General features: G+C 41.2%; 1 protein-coding gene across 1 annotated transcript in view; it reads right to left on the bottom strand.

Moving 5' to 3' along the window:
* Window positions 1–208: 208 nt before the first annotated feature.
* CDK5RAP1 (CDK5RAP1 mitochondrial tRNA methylthiotransferase) overlaps window positions 209–25,790 on the bottom strand; it is a 42,479-nt gene continuing 16,897 nt past the window's right edge. Inside the window, 4 exon segments of the mRNA XM_027078591.1 lie at window positions 209–478; window positions 5,217–5,357; window positions 18,250–18,399; window positions 20,637–20,767. Coding sequence (XP_026934392.1) covers window positions 398–478; window positions 5,217–5,357; window positions 18,250–18,399; window positions 20,637–20,767 — 503 coding nt within the window. The 3' untranslated portion in view covers window positions 209–397.

The following is a 25,790-nucleotide window of genomic DNA, read 5'->3' as shown; positions in this document are numbered from 1 at the left end:
TAGAAAGATCTAGAGCAGTTTTTGCTAAGCAAATGGTTCTCTCCACCTTCGCCTCCCCTTCAGTCTCTAATTCCTAGGGTACATGGGAGAAAACCAGAGAGGTTTTCTGGTAGAAATCGGGCTGGGAAACACTTAATCCAGAAACTATAGGGAAAATCTCAGAGACACTAACCAAGGCAAAAATGAAGTAAAAGTAGATAAAAAGGGACCACTTTAGTTTAGGTAAATTTAATGACTGTAAAAGCTGTTCACAAAGGAGCAAAGAAATGCATTTTCCATTTCATAGAAAGTTGCTTCACCACTTACAGCTTGTCTCCAAAGCTTCGTTACCTCTTTCATTAGTGACCAGTCATATCTCTCTTCCTGCTGGGAAGGTATGAGAGGCCAACCACTCAGGTCAGCAATATGCTGCAGAGTCCTTCAGAGTGGTCCTGCAGAGAACATGTCCTTTAAGTGTCTGAGAGCTGGCTGAGGTGATCTGAAAGAAAACCAGTCAGAAGAAGGCAAGGTAACAAGGACTGAACTACAGGGACTTAATGTGAATCATCCAGAGGAGAGGCCACCAAAAGGAATCTAATGGAGATAACAGGCCAGCAGAGACTGCATGGTTCCTCTGTGCCCCCAATGCTTAGAGGAAGAGACGTTTGATACAATGCTAATGCATGTAAGTTAAGAAGTCCAAAATAGGTCATTCCCAAACAGCCACTTCTCCCTTTTCTCTTGGGAGATGGCTTCTCCCCAGAGGCAACCATAAAGTTCAGGTGTGAGCTGCCTATCACAGACCCTGCCCCTCCTAATCCCAGAGGTAAGCTGTGATCCAGGCTGTACCAGTCAAATTCCTCCTTAAGATATTTATGGCCAATATTTGGTGAGAAAGGCTCTCTTTTTTCTCTAATTGAGAGCTGAAAGCATGTGACCCCCAAAATTACCAGAGGCCTCATTTCTGACCATAAGAATGAGTCAGTCCATTAGTAAATATTTATTTAGTGCCTATTGTGTTCTAGGAATTGTCCTACGTGCTAGAGATATCAAGAAGAACAAAACAGATGTTTTTTCTACCCTCAAAAGAGCTTTCAAGAGAAGACAGACAATATATAAACAACTGAAAATTATTTCAGGCACTAAAAAGTGCTATGAAGATAAAATGAGCTAATATAAACAGTGAAAAAAGCAAGGCAGAGGGAAGCTGCTTTCAGCACTACAGTGGGCCTCTCAAGGAGATGACATTTAAGAGAACTTGAAGGTTTAAAAGAAGGCAGCCAGGCAAAAATCAAGAGCCTCCTAAGCAACACAGCATGTGCACAGTCCCTGACACTAGAACTAGGTCTGAGGGGCAAAAAGGAGGTCACCAAGACTAGAGGAAAGAGAATAAAAAGAGTACAGGGCATATGAGGTTGGAAAGGTAGCTGGGGAAGATCACAAAAGGCCATGGACACCCTGCATTTTATGCTGGCTCCAATGAGAAATCACTGTGGGGCTTAAGCAGATGAGTGAGTGATCTGATTTAGAAAGGTCATACTGACTTCTATGGGGCAGAACGACTAGAGGGCAAGAATGGAAACAGGAATATGAAGCCTCTGAAATTCTCAGGTACTGTTGGTGGGAGTGTAAACTGGTACAACCATTTTGGCTATTTCTATTATACACACCCTGTTACACAGCAATTCCAAACCATATACCCTATAGAAATGAATATATACTTGCACTAAAACACAGGCATAGTCGTAGCAATTCTATTCATAATAGCTCCAAACTGGAAACAACCAAAATGACCAATATATAAATTGTGGTATATTCATATAATATGGATAAATATAATCATGGATGAATTGCACAATATCCATGCATCAAAAATATACACTGTATTAGAGCAATTATACTCCAATAAAGATGTTAAGAATATATATATATATATACACACACACACACACTGTATGATTCAATTTTATATCAAAAACAAGCAAAACTGAACTATGGTATTAGAAATTAGGACGCAGGGGAAAAGAGTAACTGGTAGGAACATGACAGGGGTTTGGGGAGTTCTGAAAATATTTTGTTTCTTAATTCAGGTGGTATTCACATGGGTAGGGTCACTTTGTGATGATTCATCAAGTAGTACACTTGTGAGCAATTTTCTACATTTATGATATGCTTCAATAAATAATTCATTTTCAAAATATAGAAACAGAAAACCTGTGAGGAGGCTGCTCTAATCTCCCAACCAAGAAATTATGATGGCTTAGAGAAGGAAAGAAACGGTCAGGTCCCAGATACATTCCACAGGTAGAGATGAAACAGATGAACTACTGATGGGGAGTACAGGAAAGTAAGTATCTAGGATGATTCCTATATTTTCGGTTTGAGCAACTGAGTGGTGCCACTTGCTGAGATGGAGGAGACTTGAAAAGAAGAAAGCTGCAGGAAAGTGGGAAGAATTCATTCTATTTTGGCCACATTAAGTTTAGGATGCAAGAAAGAAAGGAGACAAATGCAAATCTGGAGAGGAAGTGAATGGATGGAAGCAAAAAGCACAAGGAGCAGCGTGACAGAAGACGCAGACACTTCCTACACAGTCCCACATGAGCAGATAGCGTGGACAGGTGGAGATGTGAGTGAGCTGGTGGAAATAATGATGAGATAATGAGATTTCACCTGATTGTATCGATTTTCTCTATGAAATATGCGGCAAAGACATCAGCTGAGACTAGGATTTAGATAAGTGAGTGAAGATTTAGAGAGAATGAGAGTGGAAAAGTTACTTTACTGGGGAAATACAGTAGGATTAGGATTTCAGCACCATTCATTTGAGTTTTATGGCATGAATGTGAACTGAGTGCAGTTGGTTTATGTGAAGAGACTGTTATTTGTCCCCCAACAGTTCTCCTGTTCTTCCTCAGTTACTCCTCAGAACTCCCAATTTTTAACTGGGCACATTGTCATTCAGAATGAAGACCACACTTCTCAGCTTCTTCGCAGCCTGGCGTGATATGTTACCATCGTGGAAATAGGATGTGCAACTTCTGCAAACTGTCCTAAAAGGAAGAGGACAAGCCCTTCACCTTTCTTCTTCCTGCTTGCTACTAGCTAGGACATGGCTGCTGGAACAGCCAACCTGAATCATAAGGTAACCTTGAGAATGGAGGCCACACACAGCAGAGCAAAAGACAGAAGGAGCCTAGACCCTTGGTGATCATGGAGTCATCAAAATCACCAGTCCTTGGGCTTCCCTGGTGGCGCAGTGGTTGAGAGTCCGCCTGCCGATGCAGGGCACGTGGGTTCGTGCCCCGGTCCGGGAAGATCCCACATGCCGCGGAGCGGCTGGGCCCGTGAGCCATGGTCGCTGAGCCTGCGCGTCCGGAGCCTGTGCTCCGCAACGGGAGAGGCCACAACAGTGAGAGGCCCGCGTACCGCAAAAAAAAAAAAAAAAAATTTAAAAAAAAAAAAAAAATCACCAGTCCTGGACCTTCTATATCTAGATTTTTATGACAAAGAGAACTCCTACCTTATTTAAGCCACCATATTTTGAGTTTTCAATCCCCATCATCTGACCTAATCTATGTAACAAAGATTAACTGTGTGCTCTTCCCCAACAACGTTCAGCTGCTAGGGTGCGGCTGCAGAGTAAGCAGATAACCACTTTCACCAAGGTTGGAGTTTAGCCAAATAAGCACCATAGAAGAAAGGGAGACAAGAAAATGAAATTTATGAGGAAATGGTTCTAGCACAGCCCGGGGACGCTTAAGTAGAGAAAGATGAGAAAAGTGACAGAAAAATCCAACAGACCTCTGGTTCCACATCTTCTCCTTCATTCTGATCCTTCCACTAAATCTCACTTGTGGGGTTTATGTCACTTCGCATCAAAAGAGTCCCAAGTAACGTAAGTATCGGAACAAAAAAAGAGTCCCAAGTATCACCTTTCTATCTTTCTTGACAAATGGAATTTTTCCATTTTACAAAAGAATATCATACTAACATTACAACCCATACCACCAAACTCATCTTGCAAATAACCCTTACCTACAGTAGAAAGAGAACAGGAAGAGGTATGAAAAAGCAACTGAAAATCAAAGAAGCAAACATTCAGAAGACAAAGAAGAAAACAAGACAGTGTCAAAAAGGAAGAATGAACAAGTAGAAAAGCCTATGAGAGACTGTTTCCAGATCAATCACGTTGTTGCCTAGTAGGAATTACTTCATTTAGGAAATCTCTAGGTAATGCTGAAAGTTAAGACAATCCCCAGTCAGGACAAGGCCAGAAAGGAAGGGGATCATCAAGTTCCCAACATGAAAAATCATTGTTTTTGTTAGATGGACAGAACAGAAAAGTTCTGAGCGCTGGTAAAATTTCCAGGCCAATCTACAGAAGTTACATGCCAGGGGAATGAGCCTCCCTCAGCTGCACACCATGAACCATGGCTCCCATGACTCCAGAGGGAGGTGATGAAGAGCAAGGACAGAAAGCAGAGGAGAGGGTAAGGCACTAAGGAACAGGGTGGAGGACATAACACTGAACAACATCAGCAGAAGCATCACCCTCTCGCCACCTCTCTCTTTGCAGATGCTTCAAAGCTCAGTGTTGGAAAAGTGGTCTTACTCCTGCCCACCTCATCAGTACGTGTCCTGCCAGTCTCTGGCTCTGGGGCAAAGTGGACATGAGGAAAAAAAGGAAGATGGCAGTAGCAGACCTGTGGTAGTGTAGGAAGAAAAAGAAGAAGGAAGAAACTCATGAAGGAGGGAAGAAATGAGGAATATCCTCAGTGAAATGGCGAGAGGGAGAAAGGGAAAATCCCACAGCCATTCAACTAGACCTGTTAGTCCAGGGAAGGGATGCAGGAAACTGGAGCACACGTAAGTTAGGGATGCCTGCAGCATCAGAGACCTTGAAGGGCATGCTGATCTCTGACAGAGAGAACTATCAACGCACTTAAAATCACTTACACTTCCTGGCCTCTCTGCAGCAGGAAACTACTTGCCACTATGTATTCCAACCTCACCAAATTCCCAGAAAGAACGCTTTCAGGGCAGGAGAGAAGAAAAACAAAAAGCCTAGTTTGGAGCAGGCTAAAATTCAATTCAAGTGCCCTTCCATTGGTCAGGTTGAGAAGAGATTTTTATTTTACTAAAGAATTTCTCCAGAAAAAATTTTCATTCCCCCAAATTATCCAATCCAATACCCACTTCACAGTGCAAGTCAACAGTGCAAAAGGATACCTTACCTTCACCAGCACATAGTCCCCAGGCTGGGCTTGGACCCTAAGCCCAGGGTTAGTGACATCCTCCATCGCTACATCAGGAAAGATCACCTTAAGGTTTCCATCATTCCGGCCATACAGGTCAGTGGCAGAGCGTTTACTGAGCTGCAAAAGAACAGAGGAGAGGGTATCAGTCTGTCACAGTCATCAGTTCTTGGTCTGTCTCAGATCCCCAGGGGTCTGACCCATAGAGCATTTCTTTTTTTTTTTTTTTTTTAAGTATGATATCTCTTTTTTTTTTTTTTAATTATTTAGTTATTTATTTTTGGCTGCATTGGGTCTTTGCTGCTACGTGCGGGCTTTCTCTAGTTGCAGCAAGTGGGGGCTACTCTTCGTTGCCGTGGGCTTCTCATTGCGGTGGCTTCTCTTGCTTCAGAGCACGGGCTCTAGGCACACGGGGCTTCAGCAGTTGTGGCTTGCGGGCTCTAGAGTGCAGGCTCAGTAGTTGTGGTGCACAGGCTTAGCTGCTCTGCAGCATGTGGGATCTTCCCGGACCAGAGCTCGAACCCATGTCCCCTGCATTGGCAGGCAGATTCTTAACACTGTGCCACCAGGGAAGTCCCCATAGAGCATTTCTTAACCAAGGAATCACAAGACTAAGTGCTTTACTGCTGCTTCACCAACAAGGGCAGTAAATAGCACACAACAGAAGCTCAATAAAATTTTCTGACAATATAATATATGATTCAATCAACGAGTCTTTGATTACAAAATTACCTTTCGCGGGAATGGACCTCCAACAGGCCTGATGCCAAGGACATAGGGGTGATACACTTGGCAAAAGGACTCTCACTTCACAGAGTCTCATAGTCTCAGACTCTCATAGTCTCAGGAATGTTCTGGGGTTGTCTGGCCTGGGTTACTTGTCCCAGTGAATAGGCAGACTGGAAGCCAGAGTCTCCATCACAACATGCAAAAGACTGGGCCAGGAGAATACTAAAACCAGTATGATGGTATTAATTTCCAGAACATACCCAAGTCTTTCTGCTCCAATCATGATGAAGTGACAAAAACCAAATTTATCCTCAGGCCTTAAATAACCAGGAAACTGGACAAAATATATGAGACATCTATTTTCAGATACTGGACAACAGATTTGCAAAACTATGATCCCCAAGAGAAGGAAAACAAATGGGGTGAGCCCTTCAATCACCCCTGCATTCTACCAGAAGACATGTGCCAGACCAGAGAATGCAAAGCGGGGAGGGAGATCTCAAGGCAGAGCATGGTGGTTCTCTCTGAATTGAGGAAAGTTGGATCAAAGTCCAGGGAGCCTGCAATAGCTGGAAATTGTGGAGCAAGTTCGAGAGAGGAGGGAGCTAAGCAGAAAAAGAGCTGTAGAAATGTGCATAGCGGCCCTCTGAGTCTTTGCTGAATAATAATACGTCCCTGTGTGGAGCAAAAATCCATGATGTCAGACAAAGAAAGTAACCTGGGAACTGCCAGCTGGTTAGCTCCCAGATCTCACAAAGGGCTATGAATCATCTGTCCTACCACCAAATAGTCCTCACTGATTCCTTGGGATATGCAGTAACAACTCTAGAAGAGCCATAAGTAGTACTAAGACTAAACTATCCCTAGAATAAAAAAACTTTTCTAGCAAAGATTAAAAACAAGACTTGATGGCCATTCTGACCAGTGTGATGTGTGGAATCTAGAAAAATGGTACAGATGAACCTATCTGCAGGGCAGGAACAGAGAGGCAGACATAGAGAATGGACATGTGGACACAGGGGGGAAGGGGAGGGTGAGATGAACTGGGATATCAGCATTGATATATACACTACCATGTATAAAACAGATAGCTAGTGGGAACCTGCTGTATAGCACAGGGAGCTCAGCTCAGTGCTCTGTGATAACCTAGATGGGTGGGATAGGGGTGGGCGGTAGGAGAGAAGTCCAAGAGGGAGAGGATATATGTATACATATAGCTGATTCACTTCGTTGTACAACAGAAACTAACAAGATTGTAAAGCAATTATACCCCAATTAAAAAAAAAAAAACCTTGAGAGGATCAAACAAAACTACAAACGACAAGTAACAAAACTGCTTATCAGAACAAAGCCCAACACAAAACTCAGACACTCAAAGATAATGTCTGACAACATAATGTCCAACATCCGATCAAAAATCACTAGATATGCCTAGAAGCAGAAAAATGTGACTCATAATCAAGAGAAAAGTCAGTCAATAGGGGCTTCCCTGGTGGCACAGTGGTTGAGAGTCCGCCTGCCGATGCAGGGGACACGGGTTCATCCCCTGGTCCAGGAAGATCCCAAATGCCGCAGCGCGGCTAGGCCTGTAAGCCATGGCCGCTGAGCCTGCGCATCTGGAGCCTGTGCTCCGCAACGGGAGAGGCCACAACAGTGAGAGGCCTACGTACCACAAAAAAAAAAAAAAAAAAAGTCAGTCAATAGAAACAGACCTAGAAATGATAGCGGTGATGGAATTATCACAAAGATATTAAACCAGCTATTATAATTAGGCTCAAATACTAAGTTTCAAAAGAAAACAAGAACACAGAAGAGAAGCCGAAGATATTTAAAAAAAACCAAATGTAAATTACAGAGATGAAAAATATATGATCTAAAATTTTTAATTCAATACATAATAGCAAATGAGACACTGCCAAAGAAAAGAATAATGAACCTGAAGACAGAAAAATAGAAACTATTTAAAATGAAGCACAGATATAAAAAAGAGAAAAAAAACTGAACAGCCTCAGTGTCCTATGACACAATATCAAGTGGTTGGACATATAGGTGACTGGAGAAGGAGAGAAGAAACAGGGGGCAGGCGACGGGTGGCAGGAAGGAGGAGTACAGAAAAAATATCTGAAGAATAGTAAATGAAAATTTTCCAAATTTGATGAAAATTATAAACTCACAAACTAAGTAGCCTCAACATATCCCAAACAAAACACAAAGAAAGCCATGCCAAGACACATCAAATTTCTAAAAAGTGATAAAATGACAACTAACACAACATGTAATACTAAACTAAATCTTTTTCTTATAAATGACAGTTCTGAGCCAAGTGGAGAATTTAAATGGGGGTCTAAGGACTGGATGGTAGTAATCTAACAAGCTTAATTTTCTGATTCTGATGGCTGTACTACAGTTGTACAGGAGAATGCTCCTGTTTGCACAAAATACACACTGCAGTATTTGGGGAATTGGGGGCACCAGGGCAACTTACTCTCAAAAGCTTCAAAGAAAAAAGTACTATACTGCTACTTTTCTACAAGTTTGTGATTGTTTTACAATAAATTTTTTAAAAGAGAGAGTGTTCATGTTCCGTGATTTGAACAAACCAACCATAAAAGAACATTTATAAGACAAAGAGGGAAATTGGAACATCAACTACATATTTGATAATATTAAGAAACTACTGTCAATTATTTCAAATATGATAGTCACATTATGTCTATTTTAAAAAAGAGTCATCTTTTAGAGATATATACTGAAATAATTACTGACAAAATAATATATGTCTTGTACTTGCTTCAAAACAACTCAGTGGGGGCAGTAGAGATGAAACAAGATCAGCCATGATTAACACTGTATTAACAAATTGCTGAGGCTGGTTAATGGGTACGTGGGCATTCACTATCCTCTCTATACCTATTTTTTTTTTTTTTTAGATTCTCCATAATTTGAAAAGGTGGGGGGGGGGGGTACTTATAGGCTACAGAATGAGACAGATATGGGTCAAATTCTGGCTCTGCCACACTAGCTGTGTGACCTTGGGGAAGTTATTCCTACTTCTCTGAGTCTCCTTTCTTCATCTACAAAAGTGAGGTAATAACAGCACTACCCCCAAGGACTGTGGTGGGACTCAACGTGCTGATGACTGTAAAGTACACAGTTTCTGGCACATAGTAAATGCTCAGTATACAGACGTTATCATCTTCTCTGACACTGAAGACAGCAACCCGGTGTTTTAAGCTGGCCATGGGACTTCCCTGGTGGTCCAGTGCTCAAGACTCCACATTTCCACTGCAAGGGGCACAGGTTCGATCCCTGGTTGGGGAACTAAGATCCCACATGCTGCCCAGCGCAGCCAAAATAAATAAATGAACTGGCCATGACTGGAGGAAAGAAAGTCTCCCCTAAGAAAAAGTGAAGGAGGGAGAAGCGGAAGATGGCGGGAGGGAGAGGGGGAAGATGGCGGAAGAGTAAGACGCGGAGATCACCTTCCTCCCCACAGATACATCAGAAATACATCTATACGTGGAAAAACAACTACAGAACACCTACTGAACTCTGGCAGAAGACCTCAGACCGCCCAAAAGGCAAGAAACTCCTCACGTACCTGGGTAGAGCAAAAGAAAAAAGAATAAACAGAGACAAAAGAATAGGGACGGGACCTGCACCAGTGAGAGGGAGCCGTGAAGGAGGAAAGGTTTCCACACACTAGAAGCCCCTTAGCGGGCGGAGACTGCAAGTGGCGGAGGGGGGAAGCTTCGGAGCCGCGGAAGAGAGCGCAGCAACAAGGGTGCAGAGGGCAAAACAGAGAGATTTCCGCACAGGGGATCGGTGCCGACCAGCACTCACCAGCCCGAGAGGCTTGTTGGCTCACCCGCCAGGGTGGGCGGGGCTGGGAGCTGAGGCTCGGGCTTCCGTCGGAGCGTGAACACAGCCTGAAGGGGTTAGTGCACCACGGCTACCCGGGAGGGAGTCCGGGAAAAAGTCTGGACAAGTCTGGACTTGCCGAAGAGGCAAGAGACTTTTCTTCCCTCTTTGTTTCCTGGTGTGCGAGGAGAGGGGATTAAGAGCGCTGCTTAAAGGAGCTCCAGAGATGAGCGCGAGCCGTGGATAACAGTGCGGACCCCAGAGACGAGCATGAGACGCTAAGGCTGCTGCTGCCGCCACAAAGAAGCCTGTGTGCGAGCACAGGTCACTCTCCACATCTCGCTTCCGGGGAGCCTGTGCAGCCCGCCACTGCCAGGGTCCCGGGATCCAGGGACAACTTCCCCCGGGAGAATGCACGGTGCACCTCAGGCTGGTGCAACGTCATGCCGGCCTCTGCCGCCGCAGGCTCGCCCCGCACTCCGTACCCCTCCTTCCCCCCCAGCCTGAGTGAGCCAGAGCCCCCGAATCAGCGGCTCCTTTAATCTCGTCTGGTCTGAGCGAAGAACAGACGCCCTCCGGCGACCTACACGCAGAGGCAGGGACAAATCCAAACCTGAACCCCGGGAGCTGTGAGAACAAAGAAGAGAAAGGGAGATCTCTCCCAGCAGCCTCAGGAGCAGCGGATTAAATCTCCACAATCAACTTGATGTACCCTGCATCTGTGGAATACATGAATAGACAACGAATCATCCCAAATTGAGGAGGTGGACTCTGAGAGCAAGATTTATTATTTTTTCCCCTTTTCCTCTTTTTGTGAGTGTGTATGTGTATGCTTCTGTGTGAGACTTTGTCTGTATAGCTTTGCTTTCACCATTTGTCCTAGGGTTCTATCCATCTGTTTTTGTTTTTACTTTTAAAAAAATTTTTTTCTTAATAATTATTTTTTATCTTAATAACTATTTTATTTTACCTTACTTTATTTTATTTTATCTCCCTTCCTTCCTCCCTCCCTCCCTCCCTTCCTCCCTCCCTCCCTCCCTCCCTTCCTTCCTTTCTTTCTTTCTTTCTACTTTTTCTCCCCTTTATTCTGAGCTGTGTGGATGAAAGGCTTTTGGTGCTGCAGCCAGGAGTCAGTGCTGTGCCTCTGAGGTGGGAGAGCCAACTTCAGGACACCGGTCCACAAGAGACCTCCCAGCTCCATGTAATATCAAACGGCAAAAATCTCCCAGAGATCTCCATCTCAACACCAACACCCAGCTTCACTCAACGACCAGCAAGCTACAGTGCTGGACACCCTATGCCAAACAACTAGCAAGACAGGAACACAACCCCACCCATTGCAGAGAGGCTGCCTAAAATCATAATAAGTCCACAGACACCCCAAAACACACCACCAGACGTGGACCTGCCCACCAGAAAGACAAGATCCAGCCTCATCCACCAGAACACAGGCACTAGTCCCCTCCACCAGGAAGCCTACACAACCCACTGAACCTCCTTTAGCCACTGGGGACAGACACCAAAAACAACGGAAACTACGAACCTGCAGCCTGCAAAAAGGAGACCCCAAACACAGTAAGATAAGCAAAATGAGAAGACAGAAAAACACACAGCAGATGAAGGAGCAAGATAAAAACCCACCAGACCTAACAAATGAAGAGGAAATAGGCAGTCTACCTGAAAAAGAATTCAGAATAATGATAGTAAAGATGATCCAAAATCTTGGAAATAGAATAGAGAAAATACAAGAAACATTTAACAATGACCTAGAAGAACTAAAGATGAAACAAGCAATGATGAACAACACAATAAATGAAATTAAAAATACTCAAGAAGGGATCAATAGCAGAATAACTGAGGCAGAAGAACGGATAAGTGACCTGGAAGATAAAATAGTGGAAATAACTACTGCAGAGCAGAATAAAGAAAAAAGAATGAAAAGAACTGAGGACAGTCTCAGAGACCTCTGGGACAACATTAAATGCACCAACATTCGAATTATAGGGGTTCCAGAAGAAGAAGAGAAAAAGAAAGGGACTGAGAAAATATTTGAAGAGATTATAGTTGAAAACTTCCCTAGTATCAGAAAGGAAATAGTTAATCAAGTCCAGGAAGCACAGAGAGTCCCATACAGGATAAATCCAAGGAGAAACACGCCAAGACACATATTAATCAAACTGTCAAAAGTTAAATACAAAGAAAACATATTAAAAGCAGCAAGGGAAAAACAACAAATAACACACAAGGGAATCCCCATGAGGTTAACAGCTGATCTTTCAGCAGAAACTCTGCAAGCCAGAAGGGACTGGCAGGACATATTTAAAGTGATGAAGGAGAAAAACCTACAACAAGATTACTCTACCCACCAAGGATCTCATTCAGATTTGATGGAAAGGTTAAAACCTTTACAGACAAGCAAAAGCTGAGAGAGTTCAGCACCACCACACCAGCTTTACAACAAAGGCTAAAGGATCTTCTCTAGGCAAGAAACACAAGAGAAGGAAAAGACCTATAATAACAAACCCAAAACAATTAAGAAAATGGGAATAGGAACATACATATCGATAACTACCTTAAATGTAAATGGATTAAATGCTCCCACCAAAAGACAGAGACTGGCTGAATGGATACAAAAACAAGACCCATATATATGCTGTCTACAAGAGACCCACTTCAGACCTAGAGACACATACAGACTGAAAGTGAGTGGATGGATAAAGATATTCCATGCAAATGGAAACCAAAAGAAAGCTGGAGTAGCAATTCTCATATCAGACAAAATAGACTTTAAAATAAAGACTATTAGAAGACACAAAGAAGGACACTACATAATGATCAAGGGATCAATCCAAGAAGAAGATATAACAACTGTAAATATTTATGCACCCAACATAGGAGCACCTCAATACATAAGGCAAATACTAACAGCGATAAAACGGGAAATCGACAGTAACACATTCATAGTAGGGGACTTTAACACCCCACTTTCACCAATGGACAGATCATCCAAAATGAAAATAGATTAAGGAAACACAAGCTTTAAATGATACATTAAACAATATGGACTTAATTGATATTCATAGGACATTCCATCCAAAAACAACAGAATACACATTTTTCTCAAGTGCTCATGGAACATTCTCCAGGATAGATCATACCTTGGGTCACAAATCAAGCCTTGGTAAATTTAAGAAAATTGAAATTGAATCAAGTATCTTTTCTGACCACACGCTAGATATCAATTACAGGAAAAGATCTGTAAAAAATACAAACACATGGAGGCTAAACAATACACTATTTAATAACGAAGTGATCACTGAAGAAATCAAAGAGGAAATCAAAAAATACCTAGAAACAAATAACAATGGAGACATGACGACCCAAAACCTATAGGATGCAGCAAAAGCAGTTCTAAGAGTAAAGTTTATAGCCATACAATCCTACCTTAAGAAACAGGAAACATCTCGAATAAACAACCTAACCTTGCACCTAAAGCAATTAGAGAAAGAAAAACAAAAAAAACCCAAAGTTAGCAGAAAGAAAGAAATCATAAAGATCAGATCAGAAACAAATAAAAAAGAAGTGAAGGAAAAGATAGCAAAGATCAATAAAACTAAAAGCTGGTTCTTTGAGAAGATAAACAAAATTGATAAACCATTAGCCAGACTCATCAAGAAAAAAAGGGAGAAGACTCAAATCAATAGAATTAGAAATGAAAAAGAAGTAACAACTGACACTGCAGAAATACAAAAGATCATGAGAGGTTACTACAAGCAACTCTATGCCAATAAAATGGACAACCTGGAAGAAATGGACAAATTCTTAGAAATGCACAACCTGCCAAGACTGAATCAGGAAGAAATAGAAAATATGAACAGACCAATCATAAGCATTGAAATTGAAACTGTGATTAAAAATCTTCCAACAAACAAAAGCCCAGGACCAGACGGCTTCACAGATGAATTCTATCAAACATTTAGAGAAGAGCTAACACCTATCCTTCGCAAACTCTTCCAAAATATAGCAGAGGGAGGAACACTCCCAAACTCATTCTACGAGGCCACCATCACCCTGACACCAAAACCAGACAAGGATGTCACAAAGAAAGAAAACCACAGGCCAATATCACTGATGAACATAGATGCAAAAATCCTCTCAACAAAATACTAGCAAACAGAATGCAACAACACATTAAAAGGATCATACACCATGATCAAGTGGGGTTTATTCCAGGAATGCAAGGATTCTTCAATATACGCACATCAATCAATGTGATACACCATATTAACAAACTGAGGAGAAAAACCATATGGTCATCTCAATAGATGCAGAGAAAGCTTTCAACAAAATTCAACACCTATTTATGATAAAAACCCTGCAGAAAGCAGGCATAGAGGGAACTTTCCTCAACGTAATAAAGGCCATATATGACAAACCCACAGCCAACATCATCCTCAATGGTGAAAAACTGAAAGCATTTCCACTAAGATCAGGAACAAGACAAGGTTGCCCACTCTCACCACTATTATTCAACACAGCTTTGGAAGTTTTAGCCACAGCAATCAGAGAAGAAAAGGAAATAAAAGGAATCCAAATCAGAAAAGAAGAAGTAAAGCTGTCACTGTTTGCAGATGACATGATACTATACATAGAGAATCCTAAAGACGCTACCAGAAAACTACTAGAGCTAATCAATGAATTTGATAGAGTAGCAGGATACAAAATTAATGCACAGAAATCTCTGGCATTCCTATACACTAATGATGAAAAATGTGAAAGTGAAATCAAGAAAACACTCCCATTTACCATTGCAACAAAAAGAATAAAATATCTAGGAATAAACATACCTAAGGAGACAAAAGACCTGTATGCAGAAAATTATAAGACACTGATGAAAGAAATTAAAGATGATACAAATAGATGGAGAGATATACCATGTTCTTGGATTGGAAGAATCAACATTGTGAAAATGACTCTACTACCCAAAGCAATCTACAGATTCAATGCAATCCCTATTCAAACTACCACTGGCATTTTTCACAGAACTAGAACAAAAAATTTCACAATTTGTATGGAAACACAAAAGACCCCGAATAGCCAAAGCAATCTTGAGAACAAAAAACGGAGCTGCAGGAATCAGGCTCCCTGACTTCAGACTATGCTACAAAGCTACAGTAATCAAGACAGTATGGTACTAGCACAAAAAACAGAAATATAGATCAATGGAACAGGATAGAAAGCCCAGAGATAAACCCACACACATATGGTCATCTTATCTTTGATAAAGGAGGCAGGAATGTACAGTGGAGAAAGGAGAGCCTCTTCAATAAGTGGTGCTGGGAAAACTGGACAGGTACATGTAAAAGTATAAGATTAGATCACTCCCTAACACCATACACAAAAATAAGCTCAAAATGGATTAAAGACCTAAATGTAAGGCCAGAAACTATCAAACTCTTAGAGGAAAACATAGGCAGAACACTCTATGACATAAATCACAGCAAGATCCTTTTTGACCCACCTCCTAGAGAAATGGAAATAAAAATAAACAAATGGGACCTAATGAAACTTCAAAGCTTTTGCACAGCAAAGGAAACCATAAACAAGACCAAAAGACAACCATCAGAATGGGAGAAAATATTTGCAAATGAAGCAACTGACAAAGGATTAATCTCCAAAATTTACAAGCAGCTCATGCAGCTCAATAACAAAAAAACAAACAACCCAATCCAAAAACGGGCAGAAGACCTAAATAGCCATTTCTCCAAAGAAGATATACAGACTGCCAACAAACACATGAAAGAATGCTCAACATCATTAATCATTAGAGAAATGCAAATCAAAACTACAATGAGATATCATCTTACACCCATCAGAATGGCCATCATCAAAAAATCTAGAAACAATAAATGCTGGAGAGGGTGTGGAGAAAACGGAACACTCTTGCACTGCTGGTGGGAATGTGAATTGGTACAACCACTATGGAGAACAGTATGGAGGTTCCTTAAAAAACTACAAATAGAACTACCATATGACCCAGCAATGCCACTACTGGGCATATACCCTGAGAAAACCATAATTCAAAAAGGGTCATGTACCAAAATGTTCATTGCAGCTCTATTTACAATAGCCAGGAGATGGAAACAACCTAAGTGTCCACCATCAGATGAATGGATAAAGAAGATGTGGCACATATATACAATGGAATATTACTCGGCCATAGAAAGAAACGAAATTGAGCTATTTGTAATGAGTTGGATGGACCTACAGTCTGTCATACAGAGTGAAGTAAGTCAGAAAGAGAAAGACAAATACCGTATGCTAACACATATATATGGAATTTAAGAAGGAAAAAAAAAGTCATGAAGAACCTAGGGGTAAGACAGGAATAAAGACACAGAACTACTAGAGAATGGACTTGAGGATATGGGGAGGGGGAAGGGTAAGCTGTGACAAAGTGAGAGAGTCACATGGACATATATACACTACCAAATGTAAAATAGATAGCTAGTGGGAAGCAGCTGCATAGCACAGGGAGATCAGCTCGGTGCTTTGTGACCACCTAGAAGGGTGGGATAAGGAGGGTGGGAGGGAGGGAGACGCAAGAGGGAAGAGAGATGGGAACATATGTATATGTATAACTGATTCACTTTGTTATAAAGCAGAAACTAACACACCATTGTAAAGCAATTATACTCCAATAAAGATGTAAAAAGAAAAAAAAAGTGAAGACTCCAATGCTGGCCTTGAAAAATTCATTTATTCTCTAGCCCCAGGTGAGTACTGGCTTATGCTGGATATGTTTTTTTTTAAAAAAAAAAAAAAAACAAAGCCTTGTTTTGGTTCATTTAATTACCATGGGCTCTCTGTGGGGTTGATGAAGTGTTGGACAAAAATTAGTAACCTTTGAGTACTTATTCATTCAATCAAAAGACAGGTACACTATTCTGACCAGACCCTGTGTGAGGAGAGCTGGGCATATAATGACCTAATTCCTACTGGATAAAATGTGGATTACTAATAGACATGTTCATGTACAGGTCTCCAGAATCACAGTGACACCCTAAATAACAAAGCATTTATCGAGGCAAACACTTTTGAGGTATTTCACCAGCTCAGCATCACCAACCATCAGCAGCTACTAGACCAGAGCACAGGAAGATTCCTAACCCAAGCTGAGGTGATCAGACTCCCTCTCCTGGAAATCTGAATTGGAGCTAAAAGACACAACTTTGGTCTGTGAAAAACTGGAACTACACCATGAAACACAGGAACTATAGGGCTGCTGTACTCTACCACACAGATGAAGAATCAGGAAAAGCTGGTCTGAGGAGGAGAGAAGAAAGTCTGAGCCTCAAGGGCTTCCCAGACTGGGTACAGTCCCTTCCAGACACCTGGCAGTATTCTTGCCGTTGGGCTCCACAAAACACTCCTGAAGTCTTATACAACACAGAATTATTTTTGGCTTAGACTGAATGGCTTGAACAAGTTTCCCCTCTGTTACTCACTACCAGAGAGTCCTAACAAACACAAATACCAAGCAATTGCTGATTTTGACACTGCCATATCCTAAGGCATGGAGCAGGACTCTCCTTTCTCAAACCTGGACTTGTGAGGAGTCACAGAAAGAGCCCTATCTCTCTCTTTCCTCTCCTCTTCAATAGCCAAAGAATGCAGCTTCACAGAAGGTTAGGTTCCCTAACTCACCCCTTATCCCATCTGTTTAGTGCTCTAAATGATGACCAGGTTCCCAAGCTTGACCACAGAAGACTACAGAACTCCAAACTTCCAAAACGCAGTACATTTCTAAGAAAGTGTGATTTTTAAAAGGACTGAAAACAAACAATAAAATTGTTTCTAAAAATACACATATAATAGTGTTTCCAAAAAGGTGGAGCAGAAATACTTTTCACTAATCCTTGCACTAAATACAAAAATATCCTTCAGGAATGAAGAAGAAATCAAAACACTCTAAGATGAAGGAAAACAAAGAGAATGTGCTGCCAGAGTGTCTAAAGGGAGTTCTCTAAGCAAAAAGTAAACAAAAAAGAAGGAACCCTGGAACAACAGGAAGAAAGAAAAACAGACATGATAACTTGCAAAGAAAATCCCAAGCAACCTACCCAAAAAACTCCTAGAACTATTTAGTTCAGCAAGATCAGAGGATACAAGATAGAAATACAAAAACCAATTATTTCTACATACTAACAGTGAACATATGGACACCCAAAATAAAAATATAGTTGCAATTACAATAGCTAAAAAAAAGAAAAAAATGGGTGTAAATCTAAGAAAACATGTACAGGATCTATATGCTAAAAACTGCTAAAAGAAATCAAAGATCTAAATAAAGGGAGATATACTGTGCTCTAAAAAACAAAACAAAATATATATACATACATACATACACACATAGCCTCACCCCCTCCACCAGCACCAGCTGGGTACAACCCACAAAGGTCTTGTTGGCTTTTGTTGCTTCTTCTCGGAAGACAGTGATAAGTTCCTCCAAACGCCTTAATTTTACCTCTTCTGGGATATCATCCTTCAGCCTGTGATATGCCCGTGTCTTCTATTAAAAAAAAAAAAAAAAAGAGATGGAGGTCACCACGGACTTGTAGAATCCGTTCTTCAAACACGGAGGCAGACATGCTCATCCAATTTGCAATTTACAGACACATGTATAGGAACACAAGCCACACCACAAGGGTTCTCTAACTCTTGGGGCTTCTAAGAGAAAAAGGTAACTATACAGTGGAGCCACGTTTTTACAAGGGTTAAATTCTAAATTTAGCACATGGAAATCACAGACTCAAAATTGTTCTTGATATTTTTATAGGATACAGACACTAAATAATTCATATACCAGGTTACTCAGCAGCAGTGTTTATAAAGACACAAGATGCAAAGCATAGTAAATGTTTATCAATAGGGAACCAATAGGGTCTTCCCTGGTGGTGCAGTGAGTAAGACTCTGTGCTCCCAATTCAGGGGGCCCAGGTTCAATCCCTGGTCAGGGAACTAGATCCCACATGCATGCCGCAACTAAGAGTCTGCATGGTGCAACTAAGAAGTCTGCATGCTGCAACTAAAAGATCCCACATGCCACAACTGAAGATCCCAGGTGCCGCAACTAAGACCCGGTGCAGCCAAATAAATAAATAAATTTTTTTAAATTTATTTTAAAAAATAGGTAACCAGTAAAACAAATAATGGTTTATCTACACAATGGAATATTACACAGTTGTGACAAAGAATGAGATAGCTATGTATACAGATATGATTGCTCTCCAAAATATACTCTGAACAGAAATAAGCAAGGCACAGATCAACATGTATAATAACTTTGATGTAGAAAGTATACAAATAAATATATTTATAAATACATGAAATGTCTCTGGAAGGTTAAAGAAGTAGTTGCTAAAAGCAGTTGCCTTCAGGGAAGGAACTGAAAAACTAGGCAACCCAGGAAGAAAAAACAACTGCTTTGCACTGCATACTATTTTGACCTTTTGAATTTTATACCACACTCAGGTTTTACCCAAAAAAAAAAAAGAAAAGAAAATGTATCCTTGAAAACCTTTTAAATCATCCAAAATCATAGCGTACATACATGTTTATATATATAAACACACACACTTTATGTATATCTTTAGGTACGCAGCTCATAATGGAGTTGGAGAACCACTGAGCTAGACAAAAGTGGAAAGTCTATACACCAAAGTCTAGACATTCAAACCAATCTGCCTTTAAGAGAACTACCACATCCAGAGGGAAATGAAGAATGGGTAGAGAATTCTAAAACAGAATTCTCTTACAGGATTTACTCTATTCTGTCTTATTAACAACTAACCTCTACTGTGCACTTAACTATTATAAAACACTATTTTAAGTGCTTTATATATATTATCTTAAATCTCAAAATAACCTGATGAGGTTGGTATTTATGTTATCCCTTTTCACAGATGAAGAAAGCAAAAACTTTTCCCAAGGTCACACATTATTAAATGGGAAAGGCACAACGTGAGTGCTTGTTCTCATCCACTATGCTACTTGATTAAGCCTCTAGGACCTTAACCCTAATCTAGGAATTAGACTCCAAGTAAACACTCATATTCAATGCCCATAGGATATGCTTCCACCTCACACTGAAAACTCACTTCCCAACTCTAGCATTAAAAAGAATTTCTCGGGCTTCCCTGGTGGCGCAGTGGTTGAGAGTCCGCCTGCCGATGCAGGGGACACGGGTTCGTGCCCCGGTCTGGGAAGATCCCACATGCCGCGGAGCGGCTGGGCCCATGAGCCATGGCCACTGAGCCTGCGCGTCCGGAGCCTGTGCTCCGCAACGGGAGAGGCCACAACAGTGAGAGGTCCGCGTACCGAGAAAGAAAGAAAAAAAAGGCTGAGGATGGCTAGGAGGGCAACAAGGAGCCTCTGTAAAACAAATCACATCTGTTGGCCAAAAAAGAAGTTCTGCATATTAATAAAAGATTTTCGGTTTCTTTTAAAGAGAACAGTGCCCCTCCCTCCACTTTCAAATTCTGAACAACCTAAACATAATTTTAAATATTCTAATGAAGAGGAATATTAGCACAATTGTTTTTCATCTCAAGTTGCTGAACTGTATAAAAGGGTAGACAGGTTTATTAGAAAAAATAAAGAAATGAATGGTAAGATCCTTGTGGTTTCTCAAGGACAGCCTCGCTGCCACTTTCTTTTCTTCCCAGCTGTCCACAATCGACCAGAAACTGGTCGGGAATTATGTCAGTCTCAGCATAGAAGTAGCTCCTCCCCCAGCCCAGGGCTCACCTGTCTCATGCTATAGGCAAAGAGGAAGCCCATGTTGTACTGAACTTCCTGAAGCAAAGACACTGTCTGGAGGTGATCTTCCTCCGTCTCACCACAAAAGCCAGCAATGAAATCGCTGCTGAGGCTCACACCTGTGACACACAACAAAAGACAGCATGTCACTGCTGCTTACCTTCAAGAGAAGCCTTTGGTACCTGTGGATTACGGAGGGAAGGATAGAGACTGTAAGGCCTTCCCTGGAGCTAGCCAACCCGTGTGCAAGTAAAACGGAACAGTTATTATAGAGCAAGGAGGTAAAGGCCTGCTCATCAACAAGGTTCCCATGCCAGAGCCTGGCTTCTCAGTCTACATTCCCCTCAGTGCTAGAAAAGATATTTTTCACTACAAATATTGGATTTAGGGACACAGTAGGAGTCCGTATTTTCAAATTTGTCCTGCCTTAACTTTTTTTTAATTTAATTTTTATCTTATATTGGGGTATATTTGATTTACAATGTTGTGTCAGTTTCAGGTGCACAGCAAAGTGATTCAGTTTTACACATACATATATCCATTCTTTTTCAGATTCTTTTCCCATATATTTAGGTTATTACAGAATATTGAGTAGAGTTCCCTGTGCTATACAGTAGGTCCTTGTTGATTATCTATTTTATGAATTCCACTTATAATTGACATCATGTTATTTGTCTTTGTCTGACTTACTGCACTTAGTATGATAAACTCTTGGTCCATCCACAGTGCTGCAAATGGCATTATTTCATTCTTTTTTATGGCTGAGTAATATTCCATTGTATATATGTACCACACCTTCTTTATCCATTCCTGTCAATGGACATTTAGGTTCCTTCCATGTCTTGGATACTGTAAATAATGCTGCAATGAACACTGGGGTGCATGCATCTTTTCGAATTATGGTTTTCTTGGGATATATGCCCAGGAGTAAGATTACTGGATCATATGGAAGCTCTATATATAGTTTTTTAAGGAACATCCAAACTGGTTGTACCAATATGAAGGTTGTCTCCGTAGTGGTTGTCTCCATATGGCTGTCTCCACAGTAGCTGTACCAATTTACATTATCATCAACAGTGTAGGAGGGCTCCCTTTTCTCCACACTCTCTCCAGCATTTATTGTCGGAAGATTTTTTGATGATGGCCATTCTGACCAGTGTAAGGTGATACCTTATTGTAGTTTTGATTTGCATTTCTCTGACAATTAGCAATGTTGAGCAGCTTTTCATGTGCTCTTTGGCCATCTGTATGTCTTCTATGGAGAAATGTCTATTTAAGTCTTCTGCCCATTTTTGGATTGGGCTGTTTGTTTTTTGATACTAAGCTGCATGAGCTGTTTGTCTATCTTGGAGATTAATCCCTTGTCGGTCGCTTCGTTTGCAAATATTTTCTCCCATTCTGTGGCTTGTCTTTTCGTTTACGGTTTCCTTTGCTGTACAAAAGCTTTTTAAGTTGAATTAGCTCCCATTTGTTTATTTTTGTTTTTACCTTCATTACTTTAGGAAGTGGATCCAAAAAAGATATTGCTGCAGGAATTCCCTGGTGGTCCAGTGGTTAGGACTTGGCGCTTTCACTGCCATAGCCTGGGTTCAATCCTTGGTTGGGGAACTAAGATCTCTCAAGCCATGTGGCATGGCCAAAAAAAAGATACTGCTGCCATGTATGTCAAAGAGTGCCCTGCCTATGTTTTCCTCTAAAAGTTTTATAGTATCCAGTCTTACATTTGGGTCTTTAATTCATTTTGAGTTTATTTTTGTGTATGGTGTTAGAGAATGTTCTAATTTCATTATTTTACATGTAGCTGTCCAGTTTTCCCAGCACCACTTACTGAAGAAACTGTCTTTTCTCCACTGTATATTCTTACCTCCTTTGTCATAGATTAATTGACCATAGATGTGTGCATTTATTTCTGGGCTTTCTATCCTGTTCCAATGATCTATATTTCTGTTTTTGTGCCAGTACCATACTGTTTTGATGACTGTAAGTTTGTAGTATAGTCTGAAGTCAGGGAGCTTGATTCCTCCAGCTCCATTTTTCTTTCTCAGGATTGCTTTGGCTATTCGGCATCTTTTATGTTTCCATATAAATTTTAAAATTGCTTGTTCTAGTTCAGAGAAAAACGCCATTGGTAATTTGATAGGGATTGCACTGAATCTGTAGATTGCCTTGGGTAGTATAATCATTTTGACAATATTGATTCTTCCAATCCAAGAACGCGGTATATCTTTCCATCTGTTTGTGTCATCTTCAATTTCTTTGATCTTATAGTTTCTTAACTTTCATCTTATAGTGTTTTATAGTTTTCAGAGTACAGGTCTTTTGCCCCTTAGGTAGGTTTATTTCTAGGTATTTTATTCTTTTTGATGCAATGGTAAATGGGATTGTTTAATTTCTCTTTCTGATCTTTTGTTGCTAGTGTATAGAAATGCAACAGATTTCTGTACATTAATTTTGTACCCAGCAACTTTACCACATTCATTGATGAGCTCTAGTAGTTTTCTGGTAGCATCTTTAGGATTTTCTGTGTATAGCATCATGTCATCTGCAAACAGTGACAGTTTTACTTCTTCTTTTCCAATCTGGATTCCTTTTATCGCTTTTTCTTCTCTGATTGCCATGGCTAGGACTTCCAAAACTATGCTGAATAAAAGTGTCTTGTTCCTTGGGGTTCCCTGGTGGCGCAGTGGTTGAGAGTCCGCCTGCCAATGCAGGGGACACAGGTTCATGCCCCGGTCTGGGAAGATCCCACATGCCGCCGAGCGGCTGGGCCCATGATCCATGGCCGCTGAGCCTGTGCGTCCGGAGCCTGTGCTCCACAACAGAAGAGGCCACAACAGTGAGAGGCTCGCGTACCACAAAAAAAAAAAAAAAAAAAAAAAAGTGTCTTGTTCCTGATCTTAGAGGAAATGCTTTCAGCTTTTCACCCTTAAGTATGATGTTAGCTGTGGGTTTGTCATATATAGCCTTTATTATGTTGTTAGGTTCCCTCTATGCCCACTTTCTGGAGAGCTTTTATCACAAATGGGTGTAGAATTTTGTCAAAAGCTTTTTCTGCATCTACTGAAATGATCACATGGTTTGTACTCTTCAGTTTCTTTTGTTTTTTTGCGGTACGCGGGCCTCTCACTGTTGTGGCCTCTCCCGTTGCGGAGCACAGGCTCCGGACGCGCAGGCTCAGTGGCCATGGCTCACAAGGCCAGCCGCTCCGCGGCATGTGGGATCTTCCCAGACCGGGGCATGAACCCGTGTCCCCTGCATCGGCAGGCGGACTCTCAACCACTGCGCCACCAGGGAAGCCCCTACTCTTCAGTTTCTTAATGTGGTATATCACACTGATTTGTGGATATTGAAAAAAATCCTTACATCCCTGGGATAAATCCCACTTGATCATGGTATATGATCCTTTCAATGTACTGTTGGATTCAGTTTGCTAGTATTTTGTTGAGGATTTTTGCGTCTATGTTCATCAGTGATATTGGCGTGTAATTTTCTTTTTGTGGTATCTTTGGTTTTGGAATCAGGGTGATGGTGGCCTCACAAAATGAGTTTGGGAGTGTTCCTTCCTCTGCAATTTTTTGGAATAGTTTCAGAAGGATAAAAAGGATAAGTGTTAACTCTTCTCTAAATGTTTGACAGAATTTGCCTGTGAAGCCAGCTGGTCCTGGATTTTTGTTTGTTGGAAGTTTGGGGGGTGGGTTTGTCTGTCTGTCTATCTATCTATCTATCTATCTATTTATTTATTGCTGCATTGGGTCTTCGTTGTTGTGTGCAGGCTTTCTCCAGTTGTGGCAAGCAGGGGCTACTCTTCGTTGCAGTGTGCAGGCTTCTCATTGCAGTGCCCTCTCCCGTTGTGGAGCATAGGCTCTAGGCACATGGGCTTCAGCAGTTGTGGCACATGGGCTCAGCAGCTGTGGCCCACAGGCTCTAGAGCACAGGCTCAGTAGATGTGGCACACGGGCTTAGTTGCTCCAGGGCATGTGGGATCTTCCCGGACCAGGGCTCAAAGCTCCATCCCCTGCTTTGGCATGTGGATTCTTAACCACTGTGCCACCAGGGAAGTCCCTTGTTGGAAGTTTTTTAATCACAGTTTCAATTTCAGTACTTGCAATTGGTCTGTTCATATTTTACTTCTTCCTGGTTCAGACTTGGAAGATTTTACCTTTCTAAGAACTCATCCATTTCTTCTAGGTTGTCCATTTTATTGCCATATAGTTGCTTGTAGTAGTCTCTTATGATCCTTTGTATTTCTGTGGTATCAGCTGTAACTTCTTCATTTTCATTTCTTTTTTTGGCTGTGCCACATGGCATATGGAATCTTAGGGATCTTAGTTCCCCAACCAGGAACAAACCCTTGCTCCCTGCAGTGGAATCAAGGAGTCCTAACCACCGGATTGCCAGGGAATTCCCTCATTTCTGATTTTATTTATTTGAGCCCTTTCCCTTATATTCTTATATATAAGCCAAAGGTTTATCAATTTTGTTTATCTTTTCAAAGAACCAGGTTTAGTTTATCTTTTCTGTTGTTTTCTTCATCTCTATTTCATTTATTTCTGCTCTGATCTTTAAGATTTCTTTCCTTCTACTAACTATGGGTTTTGTTTTTGTTCTCCTTTCTCTAGTTGCTTCTGATGTAAGGTTAGGTGGTTTGAGGTTTTTCTTGTCTCCTAAGGTAAGATTATATTGCTATAAACTTCCCTCTTAGGGACTTCCCTGGTGCCGCAGTGGTTAGGACTCTGCGCTCCCAATGCTGGGGGCCCGGGTTCGACCCCTGGTCAGGGAACTAGATCCCACACACATGCCACAACTAAGAGTTCACATGCCACAACTAAGGAGCCCACGTGCTCCAACTAAGGAGCCAGTGAACCGCAACTAAGGAGCCCACCTGCCGCAACTAAGCCCCGGCACAACCAAATAAAAATAAATAAATAAATTTAAATAAATAAATAAATAAATAAATAAACTTCCCTCTTAGAACTGCTTTTGCTGTGTCCCAAAAGTTTTAGATCGTCATGTTTTCATTTTCATTTGTATCTAGGAATTTTTTGATTTCCTCTTTGATTTCTTCAGCAATCCATTTTTTAGCCTCCATTTGTTTGTGTTTAAATTTACAGTTTTTTTCTTGTAGTTGATTTCTAATCTCAC

Source organism: Aethalodelphis obliquidens, unplaced genomic scaffold (genome assembly GCF_003676395.1).
Source record: "Aethalodelphis obliquidens isolate GAN/ISIS:26980383/991018 unplaced genomic scaffold, ASM367639v1 scaffold42, whole genome shotgun sequence".
NCBI lineage: Eukaryota > Metazoa > Chordata > Mammalia > Artiodactyla > Delphinidae > Aethalodelphis > Aethalodelphis obliquidens.
Note: the sequence above shows the minus strand (reverse complement) of the source record. Positions and strands in the feature narration are given on the sequence as shown.